The sequence below is a fragment of the Phyllostomus hastatus genome, unplaced genomic scaffold (assembly GCF_019186645.2).
Source record: "Phyllostomus hastatus isolate PE091 unplaced genomic scaffold, TTU_PhHast_1.1 phas_scaffold_93, whole genome shotgun sequence".
Taxonomy (NCBI): Eukaryota; Metazoa; Chordata; class Mammalia; order Chiroptera; family Phyllostomidae; genus Phyllostomus; species Phyllostomus hastatus.
The window spans coordinates 16,548,476-16,575,338 of record NW_025334042.1 but is presented as its reverse complement, the minus strand read 5'-3'; the positions used below and the strand labels follow the sequence as shown (position 1 = coordinate 16,575,338).

The following is a 26,863-nucleotide window of genomic DNA, read 5'->3' as shown; positions in this document are numbered from 1 at the left end:
AGCAAGTATTAACACCATAGAGTATAGTTCCGGGTCTGGTGGCTAGAGCGGCACTTCTTCCGCAGGAAGCGGAAGGGCTATTGGGCAGGCGGCTCTTTGTCGAAGCTAGAGGACCGGCAGGCGGCAGCAGCAACTACGGCGGCGGCGGCAGGTGAGGGAGGCGGGAGACTTAGGTGGAGGCCGCGCCCGGAGGGGAGGAGTCGGGCCGGCCCAGTGGCCGAACTCGGCTGGGCTACACAAGGCCCCCCAGGACTGAGCTGGCTCTTCTTCGTGACCCATGGCCCAGCCGCATTTCTAACTGACCTCGCTTCGCGAGCAAACGCCAGCTCCGTGACGTCACAGCCCTGCTCATCCACCACCCCCCCTCAGCTTGATGTCACCTGGAGTCCCTCTCCCCGCTTCACTTCGTGCTCCCTTAGTGTCCTGTTCACCTAGCCCAGGGCTGAGCTCTGGTAGCACTGTACAGAACCTGCCAAGCTAGAAGATTTGCTGCGAGAAACTCCTAGGACTTTTTTTTTTTCTTCGCAAACTCGGGTGTCACGAAGCGTCATAATCACCGCCCCCAAGTCTAGTCTGCCATTCCACTGCACTGCCAGTCGCTGCCTTTGCACGGCTCCCCATTTGGAGTCCTAACCCCAACCCTAGACCAGTCTGTGATACCCACATCCTCTTTCATCTTGAGGCAGGGCTTCCCCTCACCCTTTGTTCACTCCTCTGGTTATCCAACCCATCCTGGTAGGCTCTCCAAATTAGTTATGTTTTTTACTCTTCTTACAACTTCTCCCTTTGCCAGGTGAAGTTTAGTTGAAACCCTGAGGAAATCTTGATGTGCCCAGAGCTCTTGCCGTTTTGTCATACCTTTTTCGTGTAACAGTCACCCCATAGTCCTCCATTCTTACCCTTTCTCACACCCAAGTATCTGTTTTTTTCCTGTTCAGAACCCAGCAGTGATGTGGAGGTGGAGACCCACAGGAGCCCCGGACTTCACCTGAGCTACCTCAGGTATCGAACAATCCTGGGAGAGTTGGGTGGGGCGGAATACGGTATCAGATTTTCTGCACCTGGTGGGACTTGCAGTGTGGGGCAGGCTTGGACAGAGGGCATTTATTTTTCACCAGGTCACTTCCCTTTTAGTAAAAGTTTATATCTTCTCTTTTATCACTTTTTCTTGAGTGTTTCTATTTTTCTGGGATTACCTCCCTTTGGAGGAAGAGGACTCTCCGTTTTAAAAGATTCTCTTGTAACTCTGGCCTCTGGTCAGTTCATTTTAGCTAGATCTGAAGGCAAAGACAACGGGTGGGTGTTTAGAGATCAAGGCCCGAGAAATTGGAGTTTCCCTTACACTCAAGGAGAAACGATATGAAGTTTTCCTATTTGAACAGCAGGGGGAGCTTGAACACTGCCTAGGAAAGGTTTACCAGGTCAGACACGTGGTAGCTGGGACTCCAATCTTGTAGGGGGTGGGGTGAGGGCGGGCTAGAACCAGGGCAGTTGACTGACATTCCAGAGCTCTCTTGGGAAAGATGAGACTTAAAAAGCTTTTATAGAGTCTATAAATAAAGAAGATCTTTATGGGTGAGGAATGGTGTGGTTTGATGTCAGTGGTATCTTTTCATGGAGTGTTAGGAGGGGATAGAATGGGCAAAGTAAGGTCATTTGTTCCTCTGAAATTAACTCCTTCCTCCCGCCTTCATCATGAAACACATGGTTTTGTCCTTTGGAAGTCTCTAAGTGGAAGTTCCAGCTGTAGTACTTTTCCCCTGAAATGGAGGGGAAGGGGCTGACAACTGGGGTTGATTGTGGTGTTGAGTTGGCAGGGAATACTAAAATATGACAGGTTTAGGGACTGCCCTCAAGCTAGTGACACAAGTCTCTTCACTCAGGGTTTCCTGGGGTCTAGCAATATGATACTTTATAGTATCCCATTATCTACAGCTCTAGTAGCTTACCGGCCCGTCTTGGCCAAGATTCCCAGTCTCCTAGCCTATTCATATACTGCTAGTTTTAATTTCACTTCCACAACTTTAATAAGGTCCGTTCAGAAAGGAAAGTAAAATCCAGTGCTACAGTATCCCTGCCCCCTCCTTGGCCTGCAGTCACTAGTGCGATGAGATGGCTTTGCCCCAGCTCCTTCCCTTCTCCATTAGCCAGGCAAGTGTGAATCATTCTGACCCAGACCAGGTGCACAAGGGCCTGGGCGGGACTTCTGACAAGCCAGCCAGTCTGGGCAGAATTCTCATTTCTTAGGTTCTCCATCTCCAAAGCTGTTACCCCACTGGCCTGCCTCTTGCTGGACTGCCTATCCTAAAGTCGGGAAGAGTGTGGCCTCTGGAGGACTCTTGTTTGACACAGTTCTCCTCTTTCCTAGTGGTCACCAAGGGTGGCAAGAAAAGGAAGAAAGCCCTGAGTTGGGTGGGACCAGGATGCCTGACCGGGACAGCTATGCCAACGGCACTGGGAGCAGCGGTGGAGGCCCTGGAAACGGTGGCAGCGAGGAGGCCAGTGGGACAGGGGCAGGCAGTGGCGGGGCCAGCTCAGATGCCATCTGTAGAGACTTCCTGAGGAATGTGTGCAAGCGAGGCAAGCGTTGCCGATATCGCCATCCAGACATGAGTGAGGTATCCAACTTGGGGGTGAGCAAAAATGAGTTCATCTTCTGCCATGACTTCCAGAACAAGGAGTGTAGTCGCCCAAACTGCCGATTCATCCATGGCTCCAAGGAGGATGAGGATGGCTATAAGAAGACAGGAGAGCTTCCCCCTAGGCTGAGGCAGAAAGTTGCAGCAGGCCTGGGCCTTTCTCCGGCTGACCTACCAAATGGCAAGGAGGAGGTTCCTATCTGCCGGGACTTTCTCAAAGGTGACTGCCAGAGAGGAGCAAAGTGCAAGTTCCGTCACCTACAACGGGATTTTGAATTTGATACTCGGGGTGGAGGAGGCACTGGTGGTGGGGGCTCAACAGGCCCAGTCCCCCCAGGACGACGTCATGATCTCTATGATATCTATGACCTCCCTGACAGGGGCTTTGAGGACCATGAGCCCGTCCCCAAGCGCCGGCGAGGTGGATGCTGCCCCCCAGATGGCCCCCATTTTGAATCATATGACTATAGCCTGGCTCCACCCCGAGGGGTAGAGTGCAGACTGCTAGAGGAGGAGAATGCCATGCTCAGGAAGCGGGTAGAGGAGCTAAAGAAGCAGGTCAGCAACCTTCTGGCTACCAATGAGGTACTCCTGGAACAAAATGCCCAGTTCCGCAATCAGGCCAAGGTCATGACCCTGAGCTCCACTGCACCAGCAACTGAGCAGACTCTGGCCCCCACTGTGGGTACTGTTGCCACTTTTAACCATGGCATTGCCCAGACTCATACTACGCTCAGTAGCCAGGCTCTACAGCCTCGGCCTGTGTCTCAGCAAGAACTGGTGGCCCCTGCTGGAGCTCCAGCTGCTCCCCCAACTAATGCTGCACCTCCTGCTGCTCCACCACCCCCACCCCCACACTTGAACCCAGAGATTACACCACTATCAGCTGCTCTGGCTCAAACAATTGCCCAGGGGATGGCACCCCCACCTGTCTCCATGGCTCCTGTGGCTGTATCTGTGGCCCCTGTGGCCCCTGTGGCTGTATCGATGGCCCAACCCTTGGCAGGAATCACAATGAGCCACACCACTACTCCCATGGTGACTTACCCCATCGCTTCCCAGAGCATGCGTATTACAGCCATGCCACACTGATGGGGCTACTGGACACTCCCCTGGTATAGCCTCCCAGGGCTGGGATCCAGGGTCCTTACCCACCCACTTGCCTAGCCATCCCAGGCCCTGTCTCAAGGGCTCATTCAAAAACTAGAACAAGAGACTGCAAAGGAGTTTGCTTCTGAGAAGGGGTTGTGCTGGTGGGTTTTCTCTCACCTCCTTTCGATGAGGGTTCTCTTGTCCATCTTCAAGTTTCACAGAGGGGGCTTGCATAGGAGTACAGACTGAAGCCAGCAGAGAGGAAGGACTGACTGAGGGACTGTATGTCCCCTAATTGGAAGGTGGCAACATGCCTGGTCTTGTCCTCTCTTTTGCACAGCACAGGTTCCAGCACTGGCTTTGGAAAAAAAAAATGCCCTGCCCAGAAGGAAAGCCAGGAAAGGTTGGGAAGTGGGTGGCCAGATGAGAAGGCCTGGTAGGAGCCTTCAGACAATTTGGGATGTAGTTGAGTTGGACAGTAACTACGCCTGGGCCTGTGGGAAGGCGGGGACCATAGTACTCCAGCCCAAAGACGAGGAGAGCTTTCATTACCTTGGCTTGGGCTGGAAATTCATAGGGCAGGGCCCACCACTTTCCAAAGAAATAAACAATTATTTTTAACAAATGGAGGCAGTGAAAACTTGCTTAGATATCCTGTGTGGAAGATGGGAGTAGTAAATAGATGTCATGCCAAAATGGGATGAAGACCCCACCCTCACAGAACTGGGATAAAGTTGGATGGAGACCACTGAAGAAGGGTAGAGACCCAGAACAAGACCAAATGAGACTTTGGGGAAGGCACTTTGTGGGATAAAAGCATTGGAACCACCTAGTCCAGTTTAAAAATAGCCCCATCTGTTCTAGTTTCTATCTGCATATACTATTCCCAGGTTGCTTTAGTAACCAGGGCTCCTAGGGTCATTTAGGGGGGCAGGTACTAAGGAGGGTGGATATGCTGGGAAATGGGAGTGGAGTATGTATTGGCAGATCCTTATTCAAACAGCAGGGCGGGTGGTGGTTGCTCTCTTGAGTTATCAATGGCAGTTAATGTCCCTCCTACCCACCCCCCAGTTACCAATGCCTTAAACTTTCGAGACTTGGGAGGTGCTGGCAAAAAGTTCTGTTGGATGTCAATCTCAGGGTTTGTCCCTTTCTTCCCTCTGCTTCCACATAGGACTACAGAGGTTTTAAATGTAATTAAGAGTTCGTCCTGGCAGGATGGCTCAGTTGATAAGTGTTGTCCTCATACACCAAGGTTGTGGGTTCAATCCCCAGTCAGGGCACATACAAGAATCAACCGGTGAATGCACAAATAAGTGGAATAACAAGTGGATCTCTCTCTCTCTCTCTCTCTCTCTCTCTCTCTCCCTCTCTCTCTCTCTCTCTCTCTAAATCAATAAACATTTAAAAAAAAGTCAAGGCTGAGGGCCCCAATAGCCAAACCTCAGTTCCTCTTCAGCTCATAGCTGATACGGGGGAAAAACTCAGATGTCTGATCTAATGGGGCAGTGGATTTGGAGGTAGAGACAGAAAATAGTCTAAAGACTAAAGGTGGGAAAATACTGAAATATTGTGTGAGGATTTTAGAAGCCACACAGTGATAAAGTAAATGTTGGTTTTCTGGAACAATTTTGGATTATTAAAAGAGATGGTTTATGAGCATTTAGAGAGATGAGTGTGATCATAGATGACTGCTTTCCAGCCAAATGCTGGCACACTTAAATTTATTTTCATTTTGCCAAATATTCCTAAAGAGGGAGATTTGGGGAACTGACACATTGCATGTCCTTTATTAATGTACTCCAGCTAAACCACCAGGAATACACCTGCAGTCGAACAAACTGGGTTTAATGCTCATCGCAGTGATGGAGAGCGCGGGCCATGGGGAACTGGTGTGCCTCAGTGAAAGGGTGTTAGAAAAGAGTTACAGAACTTGTACTCTGGTAAGTGATTTGGGGGAAGGTTTAAGGAAGTTGGGCTTCATTCTGGATTGGGTGCTGTCAGGAAAGCAGGGATAGATAATTCTATGGGTATCTTTATCCTATCCAGAAAAAGGGCAGACCAGAGTGAAGCGAAACTCTAATTGGTAATGAAACAGCAGTCGCTCAGCTGGGAGAGGGACATGTTTGCTATTCTGTGGTTTGCACACTGACCTTTTATGCTTAAACAAAATTGTGATTTTTTTTTTTTTTTTGCCTCACTTCATCACAGTCACTTAGTGCCCTTGTCCTATGTTGGTGATTTGTGAGATTCATTGTGTCCAACAGAAGAGCACTGTTTCCTACCTGTGAGCCGGAGTCAGCACCCACCAGCTCTTGAAGCCTAGCTGTGTCAGGCCAGTTCATAGGTGTCAGGAGCTGCTTACCTCTTTCTCTCCTCCTAAGTCACTGCAAACAAAAGAATAATTAAGAATCACTTAATAGTACAGTTTGGTGGAATCCAAACTGAACATTTGTATGTAGTAAATACTGATTAGTGCATTCATGTTAAGGAAGATCTGTAGTCTCTAGTGATATACCCAAAGGATATGGTTCTTTTTTTTCTTTAATACATATAAAAATATAAAAGCCTCTGTTATCAACAGTAACACAAGGACATACGAAGTAATATTGGAAGTGTTTGTAACTTGGATTGACTAAATCCAAGGGGTCAACTTGGATCAATTTGGATTGACCCTCCCCCTAAAAAAATTGCTTGAGCCTGCTTGAGAAGTAAATGCAGAAATCTACATTAGCAATGAGAACAATACAGGACTTCCAATTGGCTACAAAAAAGGTCTTAGCTTTTTTTTGGAGCTCCATAGGGTAACAGACTTGTAATCATGCATTGTAAATATAGCAGTTCTTCCGTGTCTGTCTAAATGGAACCACTCCTAAAGTATTGTGTTCTTCTAAATATAATTTTTAGAAGGCCGCTGACAAACCAGTAGGGTAGCTGAATAGATGACTTTGGGGATACCCAATGGATATCTGAATATCTGAAGGGCTGTCCAGTGGAGAAAAGGTCCTGTCTTGCTGCATAGGAAATAAACAGGGAGTTCTAGAATAATAGCTAACATTTATTGAGTACTTAATATAAGTCAAGGCATTTTACGTGCAGTATCTAATTGACAACATGATGTGGATATTAATCTCATACCCATTTGGCAGAAGAGAAAGGAGTCTTAAAGAGGATTAATCAGCACTGAATGTAGTGGCTCAGTGGGTGGGCATCATCCTGCAAACCGGAAGATCTCAGGTTTGATTCCTGGTCGGAGCCCATGCCTTGGTTGCAGGCCAGGTCCCCAGTTGAGGGGAGAGGCAATGGATCAATGTTTCTCTCCCTCTCTTCCTCCCTTCTCTCTCTAAAAGTAAATAAGTGAAATATAAAGTAAATAAATATTTAAAAAAGGATTAATCAGCTCAGGGTTCCCCAACTAGAAAGGAGTAGAGCCAAGAATCTATTCAGACAGGATGACTCCTGATTTGGCATAACAAAGTTCTAATGTAGAGCCATCCAACAATGGGACTACTTACTACTTTGTTGTGATTTGCTAGAATAATACAGAGGAAATTTCTTCTAATCCTGTTGCCCTTCCATTTTGGGGAGGGGGCTAAAACCAGATTACCACATTCAATCCTCTGCCCCCCTAAGGAAGCAACTGTAGTTTACATATAAATGCAGATTGCAAATCCAGGAAGTCTCTAAGGAAGACACTTCCTCTAGCTAACGGCCCTTCTTTTTCCAGTTACCATTTACTGCTTATCACCACCAGGTGGCACCTGGGCAACAAAATCGTCAATGGGCGGGGACCCACCCTGTTTACTAGCTCTGGTGTCTGCATTGCAGCTGCTGATTGTGTGGCTCTTGGCCCCAGCTGGGAAGAGACCTTCCTGAGGATGAGTTTTTTGTGTCCCATATACCGTCTTCATTAGGAGGGTCTGACAGTCTAGATGGGTTGAGGAAGGGAGAATTTTGGAACCTCCATAGGTTACCCTGTCTCCCATCCTAAGACCCCCTCTCCCTACTCCAATGCTTGGCAAATTTCAGTTTATAGGGAGGTTTCCCTATAAGGAGCTTCATTCATTTTTCTCCTATAGTTCTGCTTCATCAGCTGGGGAGCTGATCATTCTTACCTCCTTCAAACTTCTTGAGGTCCTTTTCTACCTGCTCACCTCTGAGAATATGGAGGACATAGGAGGCAGATAGAAAATTGTTCCTTACACAGCTCTGCAAAATGAAGAGGCAGTCTAGATAATGTAAGCCTCAGAGAAGTAGAGAAAGGGAAGTGAGAAGTTTCAAGATTGGGCAGCAATAGATTTTAAGCAGCTTTGATGAAACAGCCTGATGAATTCTATGCCCTGCAGAGCCAGAAAAAATTTATCAGCTGCAGATCTAGTCTCGTCTCAGTGATCAACTCTAGTTCCCCTGCTGTATCAAACAGAGTAAAGCCCCATAAATACTGCATTAAACAGTAATCATTTTATGACCAATCCCTTCCCTCCAGGGTTTCCAGTTAGTCTAGTTTTTAAGTCCCTAGACAACACTCCACCTCTAAGTCCAGTTAACTAGTAACAGTTGTCTTCATCAATGTGCCCTGCATTTCCTCCTTCCTGAACTGAACTATACATTACAGTGTAGAACTGTATTATCCCAACTTTATGACCGTATCCCAGACCTTCTTTCTAACAATGGCAAATGAGAAACGGAACCGTCTCATCACTCTTGGTTTCTTATATTCGTGTTCTAGCAGTTGTCAAGGTCAGGAAGTGCTTGGAAAATATAATCATTTCTGCTCTAACTGAGCCTTTCTCCCCCTTTTTGTAGCCAAATTAGTTTTAATCTCCTGTCTATTATAGAATAGACTAATTCTTGGAGATTTCTAACAAGAAAAAAAGCCTCACTTCCTGTTCATTCCGCCCCCCCACCCCCCTCTTCCCGGAGGGCTAGATGATCTCAACTGTAATTTTCGGATTCTCCAGTTTTCTCTAGCTTCTGTCGTTGCACTGCATGGACAGGGTAGAGGACTAGGGACAGGATAGGCAGAGTAGGTAGGCCGTAGAACACTTTCATTCCAAATAAGGTCGTTTCCTTTCCTTGTTAAAGACAGCCAGGAGCATATCGAAGGAATGTGCCTAGGATATGAAAACTATCCCTAGCTGACAAATGAACATGCAGGAATTCCAGGCCAAATCCTGACAAACCGAATGGAGTAGAAGGGAATCCTGACTCTCCACAAAACCCTCAACTTCGCAAGTCTGGTTCTCTCTAAAAACCAAGTAATTGGCGATGCGGCTCTGCGTGATGTCAAACCACAAGCAGTCCAATCCCACGTCGGGGAGCTCCTGGTCCCGCCTCTTTAAATGGTAGACCACACTGCCTTCTCTTTCTAGCCAATCCAGTGCTGCTCTTTAGCCTCTTTCTTCCTTTTCCCGCCTTTGGCACTCTCGTCCAATCACGGAGGCCCTGCCTCCCCCCAGCCCTCTCCCCTTCCTGGAAGAAGAGGGGAGGGGCTTCGAGCTTTTGACTCCACCTCGGTCTCTGCGGCGCGGACCAACCCGAAGCATTAGAAAGAAAGGGTGTGGCTTGATGTCCCCTCCCCCATTTTAGGGTTTACCGTATGCTGGGGGGCAGCTGGTTTTAAGACTAGGCAACCTCCAGCGGGTCTCTAGGTCCCGCGGTTCCTCCCAGAGGTGGCACCATGGAGCGCTCCCCTGGAGACAGCTCCAGCCCCAGCCCCAGCCCCGAGGACCAGCCCTCAGGTCCCTCCGACCCCCCAGACCTGACTCCCACTGCGCACACAAAGCCAGACCTGAGTTCTGAGGACCAACCTGCCCGCCCAGGCGCGGCGGGTGAGGCTCTGGCGATGCTAACTTCGTTCGGGCGGCGGATGCTGGTGCTGGTGCCGGTGTACCTGGCCGGGGCAATGGGACTCAGCGTGGGTTTCGTGCTTTTCGGCCTCGCCCTCTACCTGGGCTGGCGCCGGGTCCGCGACGAGAAAGAACGGAGCCTTCGAGTAGCGCGGGAGCTGCTGGACGATGAGGAGCGGCTCACGACGAAAACACTTTACATGAGCCATCGAGAACTGCCTGCGTGGGTGAGCGACCACCCTCAATCCTCTGTGCAGCGTAGCTCCCTTCTAGCCCCTCAGTTCTGAGGGCTCTCCATCCCTATATCTGAAGTCCCCTATCGCTGAAGTCAGCTCCTCACCCAGAGACAATGGGCCCCACCCAGACTTTCCCTTCCTGCCTCTTATCCGCGTGTCTCTTGGGACCGACTGCCCACCACCCCTGCCTTTCTGCACGCCCAGAGCCTCATCCTTCCACATAATCAGGAGATCTTCCCCTATGCTGGGGCAAGTAAGCCGTGGCTCTCCCTCCCAGCCAAGCTCCTACTCGCTTCTGGTGTCACTCACGCCTTTGTAGCGCTTGGGCATCCCTGTTCCCGCAGCTGCTCAGAGGATTCCCACCTCTCTCCCATCCTCAAGACTATCCCCCTTCAACCCATTCAAGGCTATAAGGTTCTTTTCTTTTCCCCACGCTTATCCCCGGTGACCCGCTGGGCTACAGCCCTGGGAGCACTGCCCAACTTAGATTCCTGCACCAGGCCAGATCCTCTGGCCGTCACCACCTCCCAGCCTCGGGCAGTCGGGCCGCAGAGCGGCGCAGGGCTGGCGGCTGCTGGACGAAGGGCGGGGGTGCTGGGGGTGGGGTGGGGAGGCCGAATACTGTAGTGCCCGCAGCCCACACTTCAAGGTCTGGGCCGGCCCCACCCTTTTCCGGACTGTGGGCTGTGCTTGGTCCGCGCTCAGATCGGATCCTTATCGCTGTGCCCCTCTCCTTTGGTGGCGAGCCCAATGCCTTCCCTTAGGCCTTGCAAGGACAGAGCCCGTTACCCAGTCTCTCCCTACTCCTCCCTACCTGCTCCTCCCAGCAGATGTGCCAGTCTAGAAGGACAGAGACAAGAGAGATGAACAAAGTTGACTCTAGACAGACGCCACCAAGCTTCCCAGGCCCTGGGGCTGAAGAAGGGGGAGGGGGGAGTGGTCCCAAGGGACTTGTAGCCCAGGCAGCAACCGTCCTTTTTTCCTCCTACTCTTCAACATGGAAACTAATCCTCCAGAAGCAACTACCCCATCTCCTCCCCCAATACAAAGCACAGGTGTCCTTCTTTCCCATAAAAGGAGCCACATCTGATAAAAACAAATAAAGGGGAAAAAAAAGGCCAGGGCCTAAATAGCTCTTTTGGTCCCTCCCTGATTCAAGGAGCTGCTTCCCTTTTCATCTTTGTGACATAGAAGCCCCAGTCAGAGAAGAGGGAAGGCTGCACAAAGGAACCAGGCCTTTTCCAATCCCAGAATTTCCTCCCCAAACTGTTTTGGCAGGACCTCCCCCTCCAGAAAGAATGTGTCCTTCTCACTCCTCTGCTCCAGCAGCTGTCATTGCACATCCCAGAGTTATCCACAAAGCAACTCTGTGTGGCCGACATCCCATTGGCTCCTCTTCTCAAACCTCAGTGCCCCCAAACCCTCCGGGGTAAATGACACCTTGGGTCATCCCAGCCCCTCCCCACAACCCCTGACTGTGAGGAGGCCCTGGCACACTTAGGTTTCCTTTTCTCTGTGGGCATCCCAACCCCCACCCCAGCACCTTAGTAGGAAACCACAGGTGGAGGGTGTGCTCATCACTATCTCTCCCTTCCCCACTTCCAGGTCAGCTTCCCGGATGTGGAAAAGGCTGAGTGGCTAAATAAGGTGAGGGTTGATTGCCTTGATTTTTAGTTTTCATGAGGGAAGCATGGGATTCCTTTCTCTATTTTTTAAAAGATTTTATTTATTTTATTTTTGGAGGGGAAGGGAGGGAGAAAGGGAGAGAAACATCAATGTGTGGCCGACTCTCATGCGCCCCCTACTGGGGACCTGGCCTGCAACCCAGGCATGTGCCCAGACCTGTAATCAAACTGGTGACCCTTTTGTTCACAGGCCAGCACTCAATCCACTAAGCCACACCAGCCAGGGCAGATTCCTTTCTCTTGCCAGACCCTGCCACACTTCAGTTCTAGCCCCAGCCTAGTCCCCAGTGCTCTCTGTGGGGAGGATTCTGAAGGAACTTGACTTTAGAGGGAGGACTGGGTTTTTTCTATGACTGGCCCCCTTTCCTTCCAGATTGTGGCTCAGGTCTGGCCCTTTCTGGGCCAATATATGGAGAAGCTTTTGGCTGAAACTGTGGCCCCTGCTGTTCGAGGCTCCAACCCCCATTTGCAAACATTTACATTTACACGAGTGGAACTGGGAGAAAAGGTATGTGTGCAAGAGGGAAAGTAATGGGTGGAAAGAGATGGGACAGGGAAGGTGGGTTGCCCCGAGGTCTTGAGATACTCCTCCCTTCCCCTTCCCTCTCTCTCAAGAATTCATCTCTCTCTAGCCATTGCGCATCCTAGGAATCAAGGTTCATCCTGGTCAAAGTAAAGAACAGATCCTGCTAGACTTGAACATCAGGTAACACCACTCACAACTCTTCCCATTTCCCCTTCAACAGGATCCTGGTCACTTACACTTGACCCCCCTTCCCTCGACTTCAGCCTAGTACTAACTTTCTTTTTTCTCTTCCTTACCAATCCCCAGCTATGTAGGTGATATACAGATTGATGTGGAAGTGAAGAAATATTTCTGCAAAGCAGGAGTCAAGGGCATGCAGGTGGGGCAGATATCAGGGCGCCCCCATAGTAGGGAGCCTTTGCCCTAAGTTTCCTTGGATGTAGAGAAGTCTGGGGAGGGAAAAGAGGCATTTTTCTGAGGAAAGACTTTGATCTTCTTTCTCTTCTTATCCCAGCTTCACGGTGTCCTGCGGGTGATTCTTGAGCCACTCATTGGAGACCTTCCTATCGTAGGGGCTGTGTCGATGTTCTTTATTCGGCGCCCGGTAAGGAGGGAAGGGGAAACAGGATTGGGAAGGTGAGGGTAGCCAGCTGTGGGGAATGGAGAAGGGAATTGACAGGAAGGGTGAATTCTGGCAACTGCTGGGTAGATATGACAATGCCACCCTAGGCTCTGTTCTAATCGCTCTGCTCTTTCTTTCCAGACCCTTGATATCAACTGGACAGGGATGACAAACCTGCTGGATATCCCAGGACTCAGGTACCAAGGGCTTACTGAGCACCTGTGAAGTGTCCAGCCTGGCCTGGGTGCCCCAGGGTCACAGAGCAGTGAAAGACGCAGTGGTGTCTTCCTGGAGCCTTGAGCTCAGGCAGAAAGATAAGACAAATACCCCAAAAAGTGCTGTGCCGTGACTTTTCCCTTGTCGGGGAACAAGCACTTTGGCAAAGAATGAAGAGGGCTGCAGACTGTTCAACAGGGGCAAAAAGAGGAAGAAGGGACAAGGCAGTAGGTGGGAAATTAGGGTAGAAGAGTAACAAAGGGGTTTCAGGAAAGGACTGACTTCTAGCTTTAGGCCCCTTGGTTGTGGGAAACATAGTTGGGGTTGGGGATATTGTAAGTTGGGGCCACCCTCACCTTTTCCGTGCCCTCATTCAGCTCACTCTCCGACACCATGATCATGGACTCCATCGCTGCCTTCCTTGTGTTGCCCAACCGATTACTGGTGCCCCTTGTGCCTGACCTTCATGACGTGGCCCAGTTACGTTCCCCTCTTCCCAGGGTATGGCTTCTCCCCCATTAAGCAGAGCTTCTCAGAACCCCTGTGCTGGGCCCATAGTTTCTCACTATTGGATTCCTACACTCAGGGCATCATTCGGATTCACCTGCTGGCTGCCCGAGGACTAAGCTCCAAGGACAAATATGTGAAGGGCCTGATTGAGGGCAAGTCAGACCCCTATGCACTTGTGCGAGTGGGCACGCAGACATTCTGTAGTCGTGTCATCGACGAGGAGCTCAACCCCCAGTGGGGGGAGACTTATGAGGTAGGAGAGCTGAGGTGCGGGGCTGTGTGAAATGGGGAGGCCTCGGAAGGTTGCGAGGGAGAATACTGATTGGATTGATCCTCAGCGTCGCAGCCCATGAGACCCTCATCCCTCTGTGCCCTTCAGGTGATAGTGCATGAGGTTCCAGGTCAGGAGATTGAGGTGGAAGTGTTTGACAAGGACCCAGACAAAGATGATTTTCTGGGCAGGTGAGACTCCACCTGTGTTAGGATTTTAAAGCCTCATTGCTAGCAAGGTCACAAAGCTAATTGTCATCCTCTCCCAGGCCTGGGAATTGTGGTCATTTTCCTTGCCGACCTCCCTACCCCTTGCCCCCACACCCCCACAGGCCTGTGGGTGGGTGTGTGCACACACACAATCCTCTCCTGAGTGTAAGAAGAAGGGAGTCTTGAGATCTTCCAGTTATTTCTGGGTGAGTGAGTAGAGGGTCAATGACATGCTACAAATTACAGCATTCCCCCTTTTTCCCTCTCTTTGCCCACCTCCGCAGAATGAAGCTGGATGTAGGGAAGGTATTACAGGCTGGAGTACTGGATGACGTGAGTTAAGGGGAAGATAGGGGGTGGTCTCACCCATTCAGCAGAGAATGGCTGCTGCATTGGTGGGGAAGAGGCTGGATGTCTGTCTGATCTGTACTATGCCTGACTTCCTTCCACTTCTTCCTTCAGTGGTTCCCTCTACAAGGCGGGCAAGGCCAAGTTCACTTAAGGCTAGAATGGCTGTCACTTTTGCCAGATGCAGAAAAACTGGAGCAGGTAACCAATGTGGGAAACAGGAAGCTGGCAGGGGAGAAATGGGTATCGGGAAGTACAGGGGACTGTGGGGACTAAGATCTGACTACTGCCACCCCTGCAGGTTCTACAGTGGAACCGAGGAGTCTCCTCCCGACCAGAACCCCCATCAGCTGCCATCTTAGTTGTCTATCTGGATCGGGCCCAGGATCTCCCTGTGAGTGTGGCTTCCAGGGGCAGGTGAACAGAGAACCTTGGATACAGCATTCCCACACCCTCTTTTTCCCTTGCCTGCTTCGTTCCAGAAGCAGCAACATGTAACACAAGGGTTCCAAGGAAGAAAGGGTCCCAAGCCACCTCAGGGAAAAGATTCTGCTAAGAGCCCACCTTCCTTCGCTGAAACAAAAACACCATGATACTGACTTCTGAATTCTACCCCCCACAGCTAAAGAAGGGGAACAAGGAACCCAACCCCATGGTACAACTGTCAATTCAGGATGTGACCCAGGAGAGCAAGGTGAGGGCCAGGACATCATTGTGGGAGGTGTCATTTGTGAGTGGGGCTGGGGGTGGGGAGGGCTGTTTGGGGGATGAAGTTTCTTCTGGAAAACCTCTAATGGCAAGGGCTTTCTGGAGAAACAGGAGTGATACTGTGGTGCAGACGCTTTTTAAAACAAATTTATTTGGGTGACATTGGTTAATAAAATTTGTGGCATGTACCCTGAATCCTGCACATCTTCAGGCTGTCTATAGCAACAACTGCCCAGTGTGGGAGGAGGCCTTCCGATTCTTCCTGCAAGACCCTCAAAGCCAGGAGCTTGATGTACAAGTAAGATAATCAACTGCTCAGCCCCTCCTGAACACCCTATTCCATCTTCTCAGATCTGTGCCATTTTCTCCATGTTCTCCTTTGATTTCTTTCTTTCTTTTTTTTTTTTTTTTAAGATTTTATTTATTGCCCTGGCTGGTGTAGCTCAGTGGATTGAGTGTGGACTGTGAACTAAAGGATCACCAGTTCAGTTCCCAATCAGGGCACATGCATGGGCTGCAGGCTGGGTTCCCAGTACTTGAGCATTAACCACACATTGATGTTTCTCTCCCTTCCCCTTTCTCTAAAAATAAATAAACGAAATTAAAACAAAAAAAGATTTTATTTCTTTGTAGAGGGAAAGGGAGGAAGAGAAGCATCAATGTGTGGTTGCCTTTCACACCCCCCCGCAACTGGGGACCTGGCCTGCAACCCAGGTATATGCCCTGACTGGGAATTGAACTGGTGACCCTTTGGTTTGCAGGCTGGTACTCAATCCACTGAGCCACACCAACCAGGGCTGATTTCTATTTTTAATCCATCTACCTAGACTCTGCCTCCTCTACTCTCTCTCCTGTTCTCCACATGTGTAGAATAATTTTTTATAATTAAGAATTGTCCGCTTAAAATAAGTATTTTTATGGTATATAAGTTACGCCTCAATAAAGCTATTGTTTTTTATAAATATTTTATTCATTTTTAGAGGGGAAGGGAGGGAGGAAGAGAGGGAGAGAAACATCAATCGGTTGCCTTTCACATGCCCCCAACTGGGGACCTGCCCCGAAACCAGGAATCTAACCAGCAACCTTTAGGTTAGTGGGATAACACCCAGCCCACTGAGCCACACCAGTCAGGGCTCAATAAAATCATTATTATTTTTTGTTTGTTTTTAAAGAGATTTTATTTATTTATTTTTAGAGAGAGGGGAAGGGAGGGAGAAAGAGAGGGAGAGAAACATCAATGTGTGGTTGCCTCCCACACGCCCACTGGAACCTGGTCTGCAACCCAGGCATATGCCTCAACCAGGAATCAAACCAGCAACCCTTTGGTTCGCAAGCCAGTGCTCAATCCACTGAGCTACACCAGCCAGGGCAAGTTATTGCTTTTTAAAAAGAGCAAAGAACATATTGAATACATTGAATAATAGATACGTTGTATTGTAAATGTCATGGAAAAAGCATGAAACAGTACCTGCCTTCATGAAGCTTACTAGCTAGTTTCATAGACGACACACACATATAAAACCATCCAAAAAGAATTAAATATTAATTAGTGGGAGTAGAATACCTATAATATAGTGCTGAGGATGGCCAGAGATAGGTCCAGAGGCTGGAGTAACTAAAGATTTTGTGAGGGAAGCAGGCTTTTACATGGACCTTGAAGGGATAATTAGGATTTAAATAGGCAGAGAGGATAATGAGAACTTTCCAGGTAATGGGAACAGAATGCACACAGGCGGAAGTGACCATGGAGTGGGTGAAAGACTGAAAGGTTGGCCCAGAATGGAGCAAAAGGTCTGGGACGCGCACAGAGAGAATGAATCTGGAGCCATATTATAATTTCCCCAGGATGCCTCCCTTTTCCCTGATCTCTGCACTCCAGCTCCTCCTCCTCTGCCTGTAGGTGAAGGATGACTCCAGGGCCCTGACTTTAGGGGCACTGACCCTGCCCCTGGCTCGCCTGCTGACTGCCTCTGAACTCACCCTGGACCAGTGGTTCCAGCTCAGCAGCTCTGGCCCAAACTCCAGGCTCTACATGAAGCTGGTTATGAGGGTATGGAGAGGGAGGGGAGTGCTGAGGGTGGGGAAGGGCCTTGTAGATTCCTTAGTGTTAAGACTAAGGAAGGGGGAATCCTTTAAGATGAAATGAGCTAGTATTATATATGGAACACCTAGCAGACACACAAAAAATGTTTGTAGATCTAACTAGGGAAAGATATGGTGTATAAATAGGATGAGCATGGAGGGAACCCCATAGACATGAGCCCAAATAAGATGGGTACCAGGTTTCCTCGTCAGTGCCCCTGCTCTGACCCAAATCCCCACATACCTGCCTGCCAGTGGCCAGCTGCAGTTCTTTGATTTGACAATCACACTACCCTCCCAGATCTTGTACTTGGATTCATCAGAAGTGCACTTCCCCACTGTTCCTGGTGCCGCTGGTGCTTGGGACCCAGACAATGAGAGTCCCCAGACAGGCAGCAGTGTGGATGCCCCACCTCGACCCTCTCACACTACTCCTGACAGTCACTTTGGGACCGAGGTGAGTCTATCTGGAAAGGACTAGGGTCTGCTTGCCCGCTGTAAGTGTGCAAAGCCTGTTTCAGGGTTGGGTCTGACAGGTTTCTTTCTCTTTGACTGCCTTCTGGTGCCCCTGTCTGTGCTTTTTGCAGAATGTTCTTCGGATCCATGTGCTAGAGGCCCAGGACCTGATTGCCAAAGACCGTTTCTTGGGGGGATTGGTGAAGGGCAAGTCAGACCCCTATGTGAAACTAAAGCTGGCAGGCCGGAGCTTTCGGAGCCGTGTTATTCGGGAAGATCTCAATCCCCGCTGGAATGAGGTTTTTGAGGTCAGAGTTAAGTGGCTAGGTCTCCTCCCAGCCCTGCCTCTTTCTTCCCCCATCTGTGAGAGTGGTCCAAAAAAGCTCGGGGTGGGGGGGTTGTCTAGTCATTTGGAGAAGAAAAGGAGAGATTCCACTTTTGTCTGTACTGTTCTCTCCCACTAGGTGATCGTCACATCGATTCCAGGCCAAGAGCTAGAGGTTGAGGTTTTTGACAAGGACCTGGACAAGGATGACTTTCTGGGCAGGTGAGAGGATGGGAGTCCAGCAGGGAGACAGGCTGAGCCTCTGTAGGCCTTAGAAGTCTGGCCTCGGGGAGACAGGGACTTGGCTCTGACCACTGGCCTCTTGTCTTAATCTTTCTCCTCTAGGTGTAAAGTGAGTCTCACCACAGTCCTGAACAGTGGCTTCCTTGATGAGGTGAGCATGGAATTAGAATCGTTCCCAATCTTGACCCAAGGCTTATTCTCATAGGCCCTCTGCCCCCACACCCCCAAGTTTTAACCCTGCCTGCTACCACAGTGGCTGACCCTGGAGGACGTCCCATCTGGCCGCCTGCACTTGCGCCTGGAGCGTCTGACCCCCCATCCCACTGCTGCTGAGTTAGAGGAGGTAGGGAAGGCTACAGGAGGAAGGAGGGGGCCCCAAATGAACACATCTATCTGATTTTATTTTATTTATTTTATTTTTTACTTATTGATTTAAGAGAAACATTGATTTTTTTTGTTCCACATATACATTTCATTGGTTGGTTCTGGCAACCTTGGTGCATCAGGTCGACACTCCAACCAGCTGAGCTTTCTGGCCAGGGCCACTTCTGTCTGATTTTAAGGTGTACGCCAGGTCCCAGGCTGTCAGTCACTGCTCTCCAACCCCCTGTGTGCCTTTCCCCAGGTGCTGCAGGTAAACAGTTTGATCCAGACTCAGAAGAGTGCGGAGCTGGCGGCAGCTGTGCTGTCCGTCTATGTGGAGCGGGCTGAGGACCTGCCGGTGAGATCTGCTCCCCACGCCCCATGATTCCCTGACCCCACTTCCACTTCCCTCAGATGAGGATGCTCCTGGTGTGTCTGGAATAACAATAAATCCCTAATTCCTCTGTTCGATAGGGTGGAGCTGGGGTCAGAGGAATTGCCTGTCCAAGGAGGGTGGTGGCTGTTACCTGGAGGGTGGAGCATGACTGCCGGCTCTGGGTGTGATTTGTGAGAGGAGGGGGAAAATCTACCTAACTCGATCCCAACTTAAGACAATTTTTAATATTTATATTATATTAAAAATATATATAAATTTATATATATATAATATATAAAATTTATATATATAATATATTTATATATAAAATATTTACATTAAATACTAAATATTTAGTATTTAACGGTGTATTCTCTTTCTAGCTCCGAAAAGGTGCCAAGCCTCCCAGCCCTTATGCTACTGTCACTGTGGGAGACACTTCTCATAAAACTAAGGTATGGGGGAATGCTGCGAGGAAAGAAAGGGAGGGGCAAGAGAAGTAGAGGAGAGACTGTCAATCACTGCTCTTCACCCCCCATGTCCACCAGACTGTTCCCCAAAGTTCAGCCCCTGTCTGGGACGAGAGTGCCTCCTTTCTCATCAGGAAACCAAACACCGAGAGCCTGGAATTACAGGTACTATAAGTTACTATAAGTTCATTCTACAAACATTTTGCAGATTCCCATCATGGGCCAGACATTGAACCAGGCACAGGGTGTTTAGCAATAAATGATCTAGTTTTCATCTTTATGGAGCCCACACTGTCTTTTGGAAGAAAAATAACCAGAGGACACTTTGCAGACTTATAACTGTTGAGGTAAAAGGCACTGTGGAAAAAAAAAGGCAGGTTCCAGCTCAGACTAGGGAAAAGGTAGTAGTAAGACAGCCATCTTTAGATGATGCCTCAGCTTAAGGGAAAATAGGTCCTGACCAGGAAAAGAAGGGTAGGAAGCTTTTCAGGCTGAGAAAAGAATGGAGGAGAAAGAAGGCAAATTACAGATTAGAGAGGCAGCCAGGAGCAAGATCATAGGGGCTGCTGAATGTTACACTAAGCACTTGGATGTTATCCTAAAGGCACAGGGAGACATTGGAAGGAATGAAAGGTGACACACCCAGATGAGCTTTATGCTGAGAGCAGGGTAAAGAATGGACAACACTGGGGGCAAGTAGATGAGTTAAGAGATCATTAGAGTAACTAGAGCAAGAAATAACAAAGACCAGATGGTATTTGGTGGTTACTTTGACATGGAGGTGGGGGAGGAACAAGGAACAGCCTCGATGCTAACTCCTGAATTTTTGGCATGGGTGGCTGGACAGGTAAAGGCGCCATTGACAGCATAGAAAATGCACAAAGTAGAAGTTTGTGAATTTGAGCTCTCTGAGGGACATCCAGGGGGAGACAGCCTTTCAGAAGGTAGATCTGTGGTCTGTTATGGTGATCCCCCCTTTCCTTCTTTGAACATCATGAGCAAGCAACAGGTAGCAGCTGTCAGTGGTGTAAGTGAGATCTCACAGAGCATGTATAGAGGTGAACAGCAGACAACGGATGGGCATGCTGGGCACTGTAACAACAAAAGGGCAGATGGAGGAAGAAGAGCCCTTCAAAGGGCCTGAGGTATAGCCAGGGCAGTGGGACACTCACCTGGAAAGAGTGAGTTACAGATACCAAAAGAAGAGTGTTTCAAAAAACGGAAAGTGGCCAGATGTTGCTGAGAGGGGAAAGCTGGATGACTGAAAATTACTCATTGACTTTGAACTAGGAGGTTATGGATTATTTCAGCAACTTCAGTGGCATAAATGGAGCAGAAACTAGATATCAGTTAGTTGAAGGGTGAACCAAAAGTGAAGAGGTATGAGAGGTAGAGACAGAAGTGGAAGGTAATATAGGGGTGCTGACTTCCTCTTATGGAGGAGTCAAGAAATAGCTTCTAAGGTACATAGAGCCCTGCCTGGTGTGGCTCAGTGGATTGAGTACCAGCCTGCACCGGTTCAATTTCCCAGTTGGGGCACATGCCTGGGTTGCGGGCCAGGTCCCCCATTGGGAGTGTGCAAGAGGCAACCACAAATTGATTTCTCTCCCTCCCTTCTCCTCTCTCTGAAAATAAATAAATAAAATCTTTAAAAATAAATAAAGTAGATATAAAAGTAAGTGTACACTTACATGAAGAAAAACCAATAGAATTTAAAGTAAGGTAACTATTATCCTGGCCAGATGGCTCAACTGGTTGGAGTGTCATCCCTTACACCAAAAGGTTGTGGGTTCAATCTCTGGTCAGGGCACATACCTAGGTTATGGGTTCCATCCCTGGTTGGGACACATACAGTAGGCAACCAATTGATCTCTCTTTCTTTCCATTCCTTTCTCTAAAATCAATAAAAAACATATTCTCTTGTCCTGGCTGGTGTGGCTCAGTGGACTGACTGACTGCTGGCATGAGAACCAAAGGGTTGCCAGTTCAGTTCTCAGTCAGGGCTTGTGCCAGGGTTGCAGGCTGGGTTCCTGGTTCGGGGCCTGCAAGAGGAAACTGATCAGTGTATCTCTCAAACCATTAACAACACTAGCAGAGGTAGAAATGTAAATGAGTATACTTCCTCATCTTCCTATTCCCATAACAAGGAATCAATCAATGGATATCAAAGTTGACAAATAGAGATATAGGCATATTAATTAGAATTATGTTAGAACAAAGGAACTGGGAAGTGTTGGGGTTTGCCCTGCCTGGTCTCAGGAAGCTGTAGACCAGGCTGTGGCCTGGAAGCTGTGGCTAAGGCTGAGTAAGAGACCTCCGAACCAGGAGACACTAAGGAGACAAAACTTATTTCCCTGGCATGAATGCTGCCTGTTCTGTGCCGGCCCCCAATGTTTGATCAGTTAGCCAATGACAGGTAAGATTTCCCAAGGGGAGAATCGCCTAAGACAGGCATGATCATGTGGAGGCATCAGGGAAGGACTTGGGGGGCTGTGGAAATGAAGGGGTGATCGACATCAACCCCTGACCCCTCGGCTTTGTCAAAGCCTGAGTCCTTGTTCTTAGTTGTGAGAAATCCAAGTCTCCCGGCTGCCTTTGTCTCCTCTGCCCAACTCAGGCCTGCAGAAATAACAGGGGCAGTACAGTCCAGACCAGAATCGGCGGACTCCCCAGGGTAATCAGGCCTGGGACATAGAATATGCAAGATCCTGTGAGATCTGCTTGCTGGAATATGCTCTTGAAATAGAATATGAAGGCATGGGCAGGAAACGAAACTAGCCTTTTAGGTCCTGTGGTCTTTTTAAGTGATAAAACTCCAAAATCTCAGCCCAGAATCCCAGCAGGAGATCTGCCAGCCCCTTTGAAAACTACCTACTTGTTTTATCTTCCCTGCCAGACAGTAATCCACAAACTGTATCTGTATTCTTAATAAAAGCCTGCTCGGGCGAGAAAACAGGGCATCTCCACTAGAGAGAGTGGCCGTTTCATCCCTATTTCTCCACAGGACTTGGTTGTCTGTGTGTATGTTTTTCTCGTGTTTTGACGAGCATCTGCAGTGATGGATACTGCTGGCCAGTATCTGCCACATGGAAGGTTTTATATGTTGTTAACATTTGGAGTATGGAAATGGAGTGGGATGAACAGAAAACATTTGAACCTAATTCCATTTTTTAAAATACTTTTATGTATTGATTTTGGAGAAACATTGATTTATTGTTCCACTTATCTGCACATTCATTCATTGATTCTTATATGTGCCCTGACCAGGGATCAAACCTGCAACCTTGGCTTATTGGGATGATGTTGTAACCCACTGAGCTACCCAGCTAGGGCCTAATTCCATTTTTTACTGTTCTTTTCTTACCCCTGTGCAGATATTACTGGTATGCTTTGTGAAAGCTTAGGGAATAAAGATAGTATAATCTACTGTGGTTAAGGAAGGAAGGGAAGCAGTGGCACCTACCACTGATGTCAGGGTTTCCCTGCCCTTCACAAAGGGGAGCTTCTCACTAAAACCACTCAAGAGTCCAAGCATTTGAACCAGGAACACTAGGATTAAATCTTTTCTCTTTTAATCACAGTGCTGTTGTTCTACAGGTCCGGGGTGAGGGGTCTGGTGCATTGGGCTCACTATCCCTGCCCCTCTCAGAGCTCCTTGAGGCTGACCAGCTCTGTGTGGACCGCTGGTTTACACTCAACAATGGTCAAGGGCAGGTGCTACTGAGAGCACAGCTGGGGGTGAGTGCCAGGAGATGGTGAGCAGGACCGGGAGGGTGGGCAGGAACAGGGCTGCATCCTCTTAGCGAGGTAGTGGAGCAGAACTCTGCCCAGCTCACAGCTTCCTTGTCCTCCTAGATCCTGGTGTCCCAGCACTCAGGAGTGGAAGCTCACAGCCACAGCCATAGCTACAGCTCCTCATCTCTGAGTGAAGAACCAGAGCTCTGGGGGGGGCAGCCTCACATCACCTCCTCAGCCCCAGAGCTCCGGCAGCGCCTAACCCATGGTGACAGGTAAAGGACTGGGATGGAAAGATAGAATGCAGTCAGGAATGTAAAGGATGAACTACAGCCCTGACTCATGTGACTCAGTGGGTTGGGTCTCATCCTGCAAACTGAAAGGTCACCAGTTCAATTCCTCGTCAGGGCACATGCTCAGGTTGCAGGCCACGTCCCTGGTTGGGGGAATTCAAGAGGCAACTGATCAATGTTTATCTCATTCTTCCTCTCTCCCCCTCGAAAAATAAATAAAATCATTAAATAAATCAATCAATAAAGGATGAGTTACAGGTTCCATAGGCACCGCCCCCTCCCAGACCTATCTCCGTCTCTCCACAGTCCCGCTGAGGCTCCAGCTGGGCCTCTGGGCCAGGTGAAACTGACTGTTTGGTACTACAGTGAGGAGCGAAAGCTCGTCAGCATCGTTCACAGTTGCCGGTGAGACCCCATCCGTTCGATTCTCCAAGTTCTCTCCATCGCTTGCTTGTGTCGCCTTTTCACCCTCATCCTCCTGTTGCAGTGCCCTTCGACAGAATGGGCGGGATCCCCCCGACCCCTATGTGTCACTGTTGCTGCTGCCAGACAAGAACCGGGGCACCAAGAAGAAGACCTCACAGAAGAAGAGGACCCTAAATCCTGAATTCAATGAACGGTCAGTCAGTGGACGTTCAGATGGAGAGATGGCAGGCCTGACAAGGACACCTGCCTCTAATACCCAGTCTCCCCAGGTTCGAGTGGGAACTGCCCCTGGATGAGGCCCTCCGACGAAAGCTGGATGTCTCTGTGAAGTCTAATTCCTCCTTCATGTCAAGAGAGCGTGAGCTGCTGGGGAAGGTAAGGGTGAACATGGACAGGGCAAAGGTGGGAATTAGAAGCTGCTGGTATCAAGGCTGTTGGCGAGGAAGCACCCCAGGTGATGTTATTTTGTAGGTGACCCCATCACCTCTACACTGGTTTGGGACCAGGAAGTATGATGGGACATGGTCTGTGGAGATAGCAAAATAATAACTTGTCTTTACCATCTTCCAACACAGGTGCAGTTGGATCTCGCTGAGATAGACCTTTCCCAAGGCGCGGCCCAGTGGTGAGTGTCTCAGTGGGCTGGGGATGGGCCCAGATATTAAGTGGGAGAAATCCCAATCATAGGAAGGGGAAAAAGGATGCACACTGAGGTGAGAACCGCTGATTCTCTGAAGTACAAAAGCCCTTAGTTTCTGTCTCATTCATAAGAAGACACAAGAGTCAACTTTATACCTGAGTATTCTCTGCTGCTTCCTACAGGTATGACCTCATGGATGACAAGGACAAAGGCAGCTCCTAGGAGCCGGGATTAACAGCCTGCTGTCTCTTTGCCTTGCCTCTTGCTGCATTACCGCCTCAATGCAATGAGCCAAAAGCTAGGGCTTGAGAGCTGAGCCTGCAGCCCTCAGCCCTCTCACCTCTCAGGCTCACACTCGGGCCTTTGCCTGACCAAAGAGGAAGACCATATGTTACCGTTTCTTTACTGCACGGCCTTTATTCTGGGCTCCTGGAGCAGGGACCTGAGCTGGCTATTTCCTACTCCGCCTGCAAAGTCTCCTTTCTTCCCAGCTCTTCAGGGCCTTCTGTACCTGTGCCTGGCCACTGGCAGCACTAGCAGTGGCATTAGCTTATGCCAAATACACTTTTGGAAAGATCTTTTCTCTTTATCACCTTCTTCCCTGTTGTAAACAAGGAGGGAAAACACGTGGGTGGGAAGGTGGATAGGCTTACTACTCAAGCTCTGACCCTCGGACCACTGCATGTAACAAATGTATAGCAACCCAGGCCCCCGTGGCCAATTCTGTCCCCACTTTCCTCAAGCCTGTCCTGAATTTTATACCTGCTATGATGACTGGTGCCAGCCAGTCTCCTGATTCACTCTGGGAATTGAGAGCACTTGGGTTCTAATCAAGCCTCAACTAGTAGGTATCACTCTTGGAACCTCTGGATGGTGCTATGCAGAGGACCTTCTAGGGCTCAGGACAGCAGGGCCAATTTCTTCGTCTAGATGCCTAGGCTATTAACTCACTAATCAGAACTGAATCTCATTCTGCACCAACTCTGCCAATTCACTGTGTCTTACATTAAACATTATAATCAAACCAGCTGTGGCTCTTTTCCTTAAGGACAGGGAATCCAGCCTACCCATCAGATGCTTATTCCAAGTGTCACAAACCTTTATTCAATTCTCAAATCATGTCAGTTTACTTAGTAGTCAGAACCTACTGTGGTTGCAGCCACCAAGAAGGTTGGTTCTGTTCAGGACAGTCAAAGGACCTGTGTGAAGCAGCTGCTACTGAGTTTCTGGTGAGATTCATTCCCAGTCACTGATGAAGTATGTTACCCAACTTGTCTGCTGACCATTATCTCATGGACTTTCCAGGGAAAGGATTCCCAAACCCAGTGAACCTGGAAGCTCTATGCCTCAGCACAGGCTCAGAGTGTCTCAGTATAATGTTTACCTACAACCAAAAAGATGTTAGGCCCATCTGATGGGCAGCTAAATGAGAAGTACCGTATTATGCTGTGTATAATGCACACTTTTCTGCCCAAGTTTTTGAGGGGAAAATAAGGTTGCGCATTATACATGGTAGTGCTAATTCTGTATCTCTATAAATGTTTTCAACTTTTATTTATGCTTATGCGTTAAAAGTGTAACTCTAGAAAGCAATAATGATATCTATATGCAGAATGATACCCTGGAATATGATAATCAGTTTTGTTTCTACGTATAAGTAAATAAATCATTGAACTTAAAAATTGAAACAAAAGATTTTTTTTTCCTGAAAGTTTCAGCCAAAAACGTGGGTGCACACTGTACACAGGAGTGCGTTATACAGTGCATTATGGCAAAATACAGCACTTTATACACATTTATACCCATCAGATCTGCTTGCCTTGAACTCTGCTCCTTTCGAGCCCTGTCTGGAGTGGAAGCTGTGGAAGCTGTGCTCCATCTGTTCTACAATCACATGAAGGGAGAGCGAGATGGAGGAAGAGGGAACTACTGAAAATGGTCACTGAAATAGGAACTTGGGAGATTCCAATCTGCTTCAGGGGAGATCTGTCATCTCCTGAAGAGCGTAAACTTTAGGGTGCTGCCCACTGGGAGTAGAGGAAAGGCTCAGGGGAAAGAACTAAACTCAGTTCCACAAGGAGTTGCCAAAAAGTCACCTTATTAGCAAAAGCTGAAGTTAAACTCCATGCCTTCTATGAACTCAGCTCCTGTTTTATTTTTCAATAATTCCTTTGTAGTCATTTCTGGTTCTTCCACTATTCTACTTCCTTCCCAGCAACTTAAGGGAATCCTAAGCCTTGGCTATGAGCAAGAGATCTCAGTTGCTCTCCACCTGACCCAGGAACTAAGGGGGAAACCCCAAAAATACAAGACAGAAGAACATACTTCTAAGGACTGTCTTATATTTGGTACTGGGCATGTGGCCCAAGACCTGTTCTAGCTGGCTTCAGCTAATACAACAGGGATCTTGCAATGTGTGACTTTAAGAAGCACTCTTGACCTAGTTGATCACTTCAAGTAATAAACATTTCCAGAAAACTAGAGGACATGGCACAAATTCTCCCATTCCAGAAGGGTCCCTACTCTTCCAACCTTCTCAAGAT

The 26,863-nt window shown here is 48.7% G+C and overlaps 2 protein-coding genes across 2 annotated transcripts; both read left to right on the top strand.

Annotated features, from left to right (window-relative positions):
- The first annotated feature begins 81 nt into the window (after positions 1-81).
- ZC3H10 (zinc finger CCCH-type containing 10) lies at positions 82-4,356 on the top strand. Its single transcript, XM_045829012.1, has 3 exons — positions 82-151; positions 939-1,002; positions 2,369-4,356. Exon 3 carries the CDS (start codon positions 2,424-2,426, stop codon positions 3,729-3,731), a length of 1,308 nt encoding a protein of 435 aa, XP_045684968.1. The 5' UTR covers positions 82-151; positions 939-1,002; positions 2,369-2,423; the 3' UTR covers positions 3,732-4,356.
- ESYT1 (extended synaptotagmin 1) lies at positions 83-25,344 on the top strand. The gene is made up of 34 exons (XM_045829011.1): positions 83-151; positions 939-1,002; positions 5,538-5,674; positions 8,817-9,807; positions 11,422-11,463; positions 11,875-12,009; positions 12,134-12,207; positions 12,334-12,406; positions 12,542-12,631; positions 12,791-12,846; positions 13,243-13,366; positions 13,452-13,628; positions 13,755-13,837; positions 14,140-14,188; positions 14,318-14,404; positions 14,505-14,597; positions 14,826-14,897; positions 15,123-15,209; positions 16,812-16,961; positions 17,295-17,450; positions 17,581-17,757; positions 17,914-17,996; positions 18,120-18,168; positions 18,271-18,360; positions 18,643-18,738; positions 19,140-19,211; positions 19,305-19,391; positions 22,824-22,964; positions 23,082-23,236; positions 23,561-23,659; positions 23,742-23,873; positions 23,950-24,055; positions 24,256-24,305; positions 24,503-25,344. Exons 4-34 carry the CDS (start codon positions 9,412-9,414, stop codon positions 24,540-24,542), a joined length of 3,321 nt encoding a protein of 1,106 aa, XP_045684967.1. The 5' UTR covers positions 83-151; positions 939-1,002; positions 5,538-5,674; positions 8,817-9,411; the 3' UTR covers positions 24,543-25,344.
- The last annotated feature ends 1,519 nt before the right edge of the window (positions 25,345-26,863 follow it).

Excerpts from the sequence above, each read along its gene's own strand:
- ZC3H10 (XM_045829012.1), top strand. The coding sequence starts at position 2,424 with ATGCCTGACCGGGACAGCTATGCCAACGGCACTGGGAGCAGCGGTGGA.
- ESYT1 (XM_045829011.1), top strand. The coding sequence starts at position 9,412 with ATGGAGCGCTCCCCTGGAGACAGCTCCAGCCCCAGCCCCAGCCCCGAG. Across the intron at positions 13,629-13,754 it reads AGTGGGGGGAGACTTATGAG|GTGATAGTGCATGAGGTTCC; the intron begins GTAGGAGAGCTG and ends TGTGCCCTTCAG. Across the intron at positions 14,405-14,504 it reads ATGCAGAAAAACTGGAGCAG|GTTCTACAGTGGAACCGAGG; the intron begins GTAACCAATGTG and ends CCACCCCTGCAG.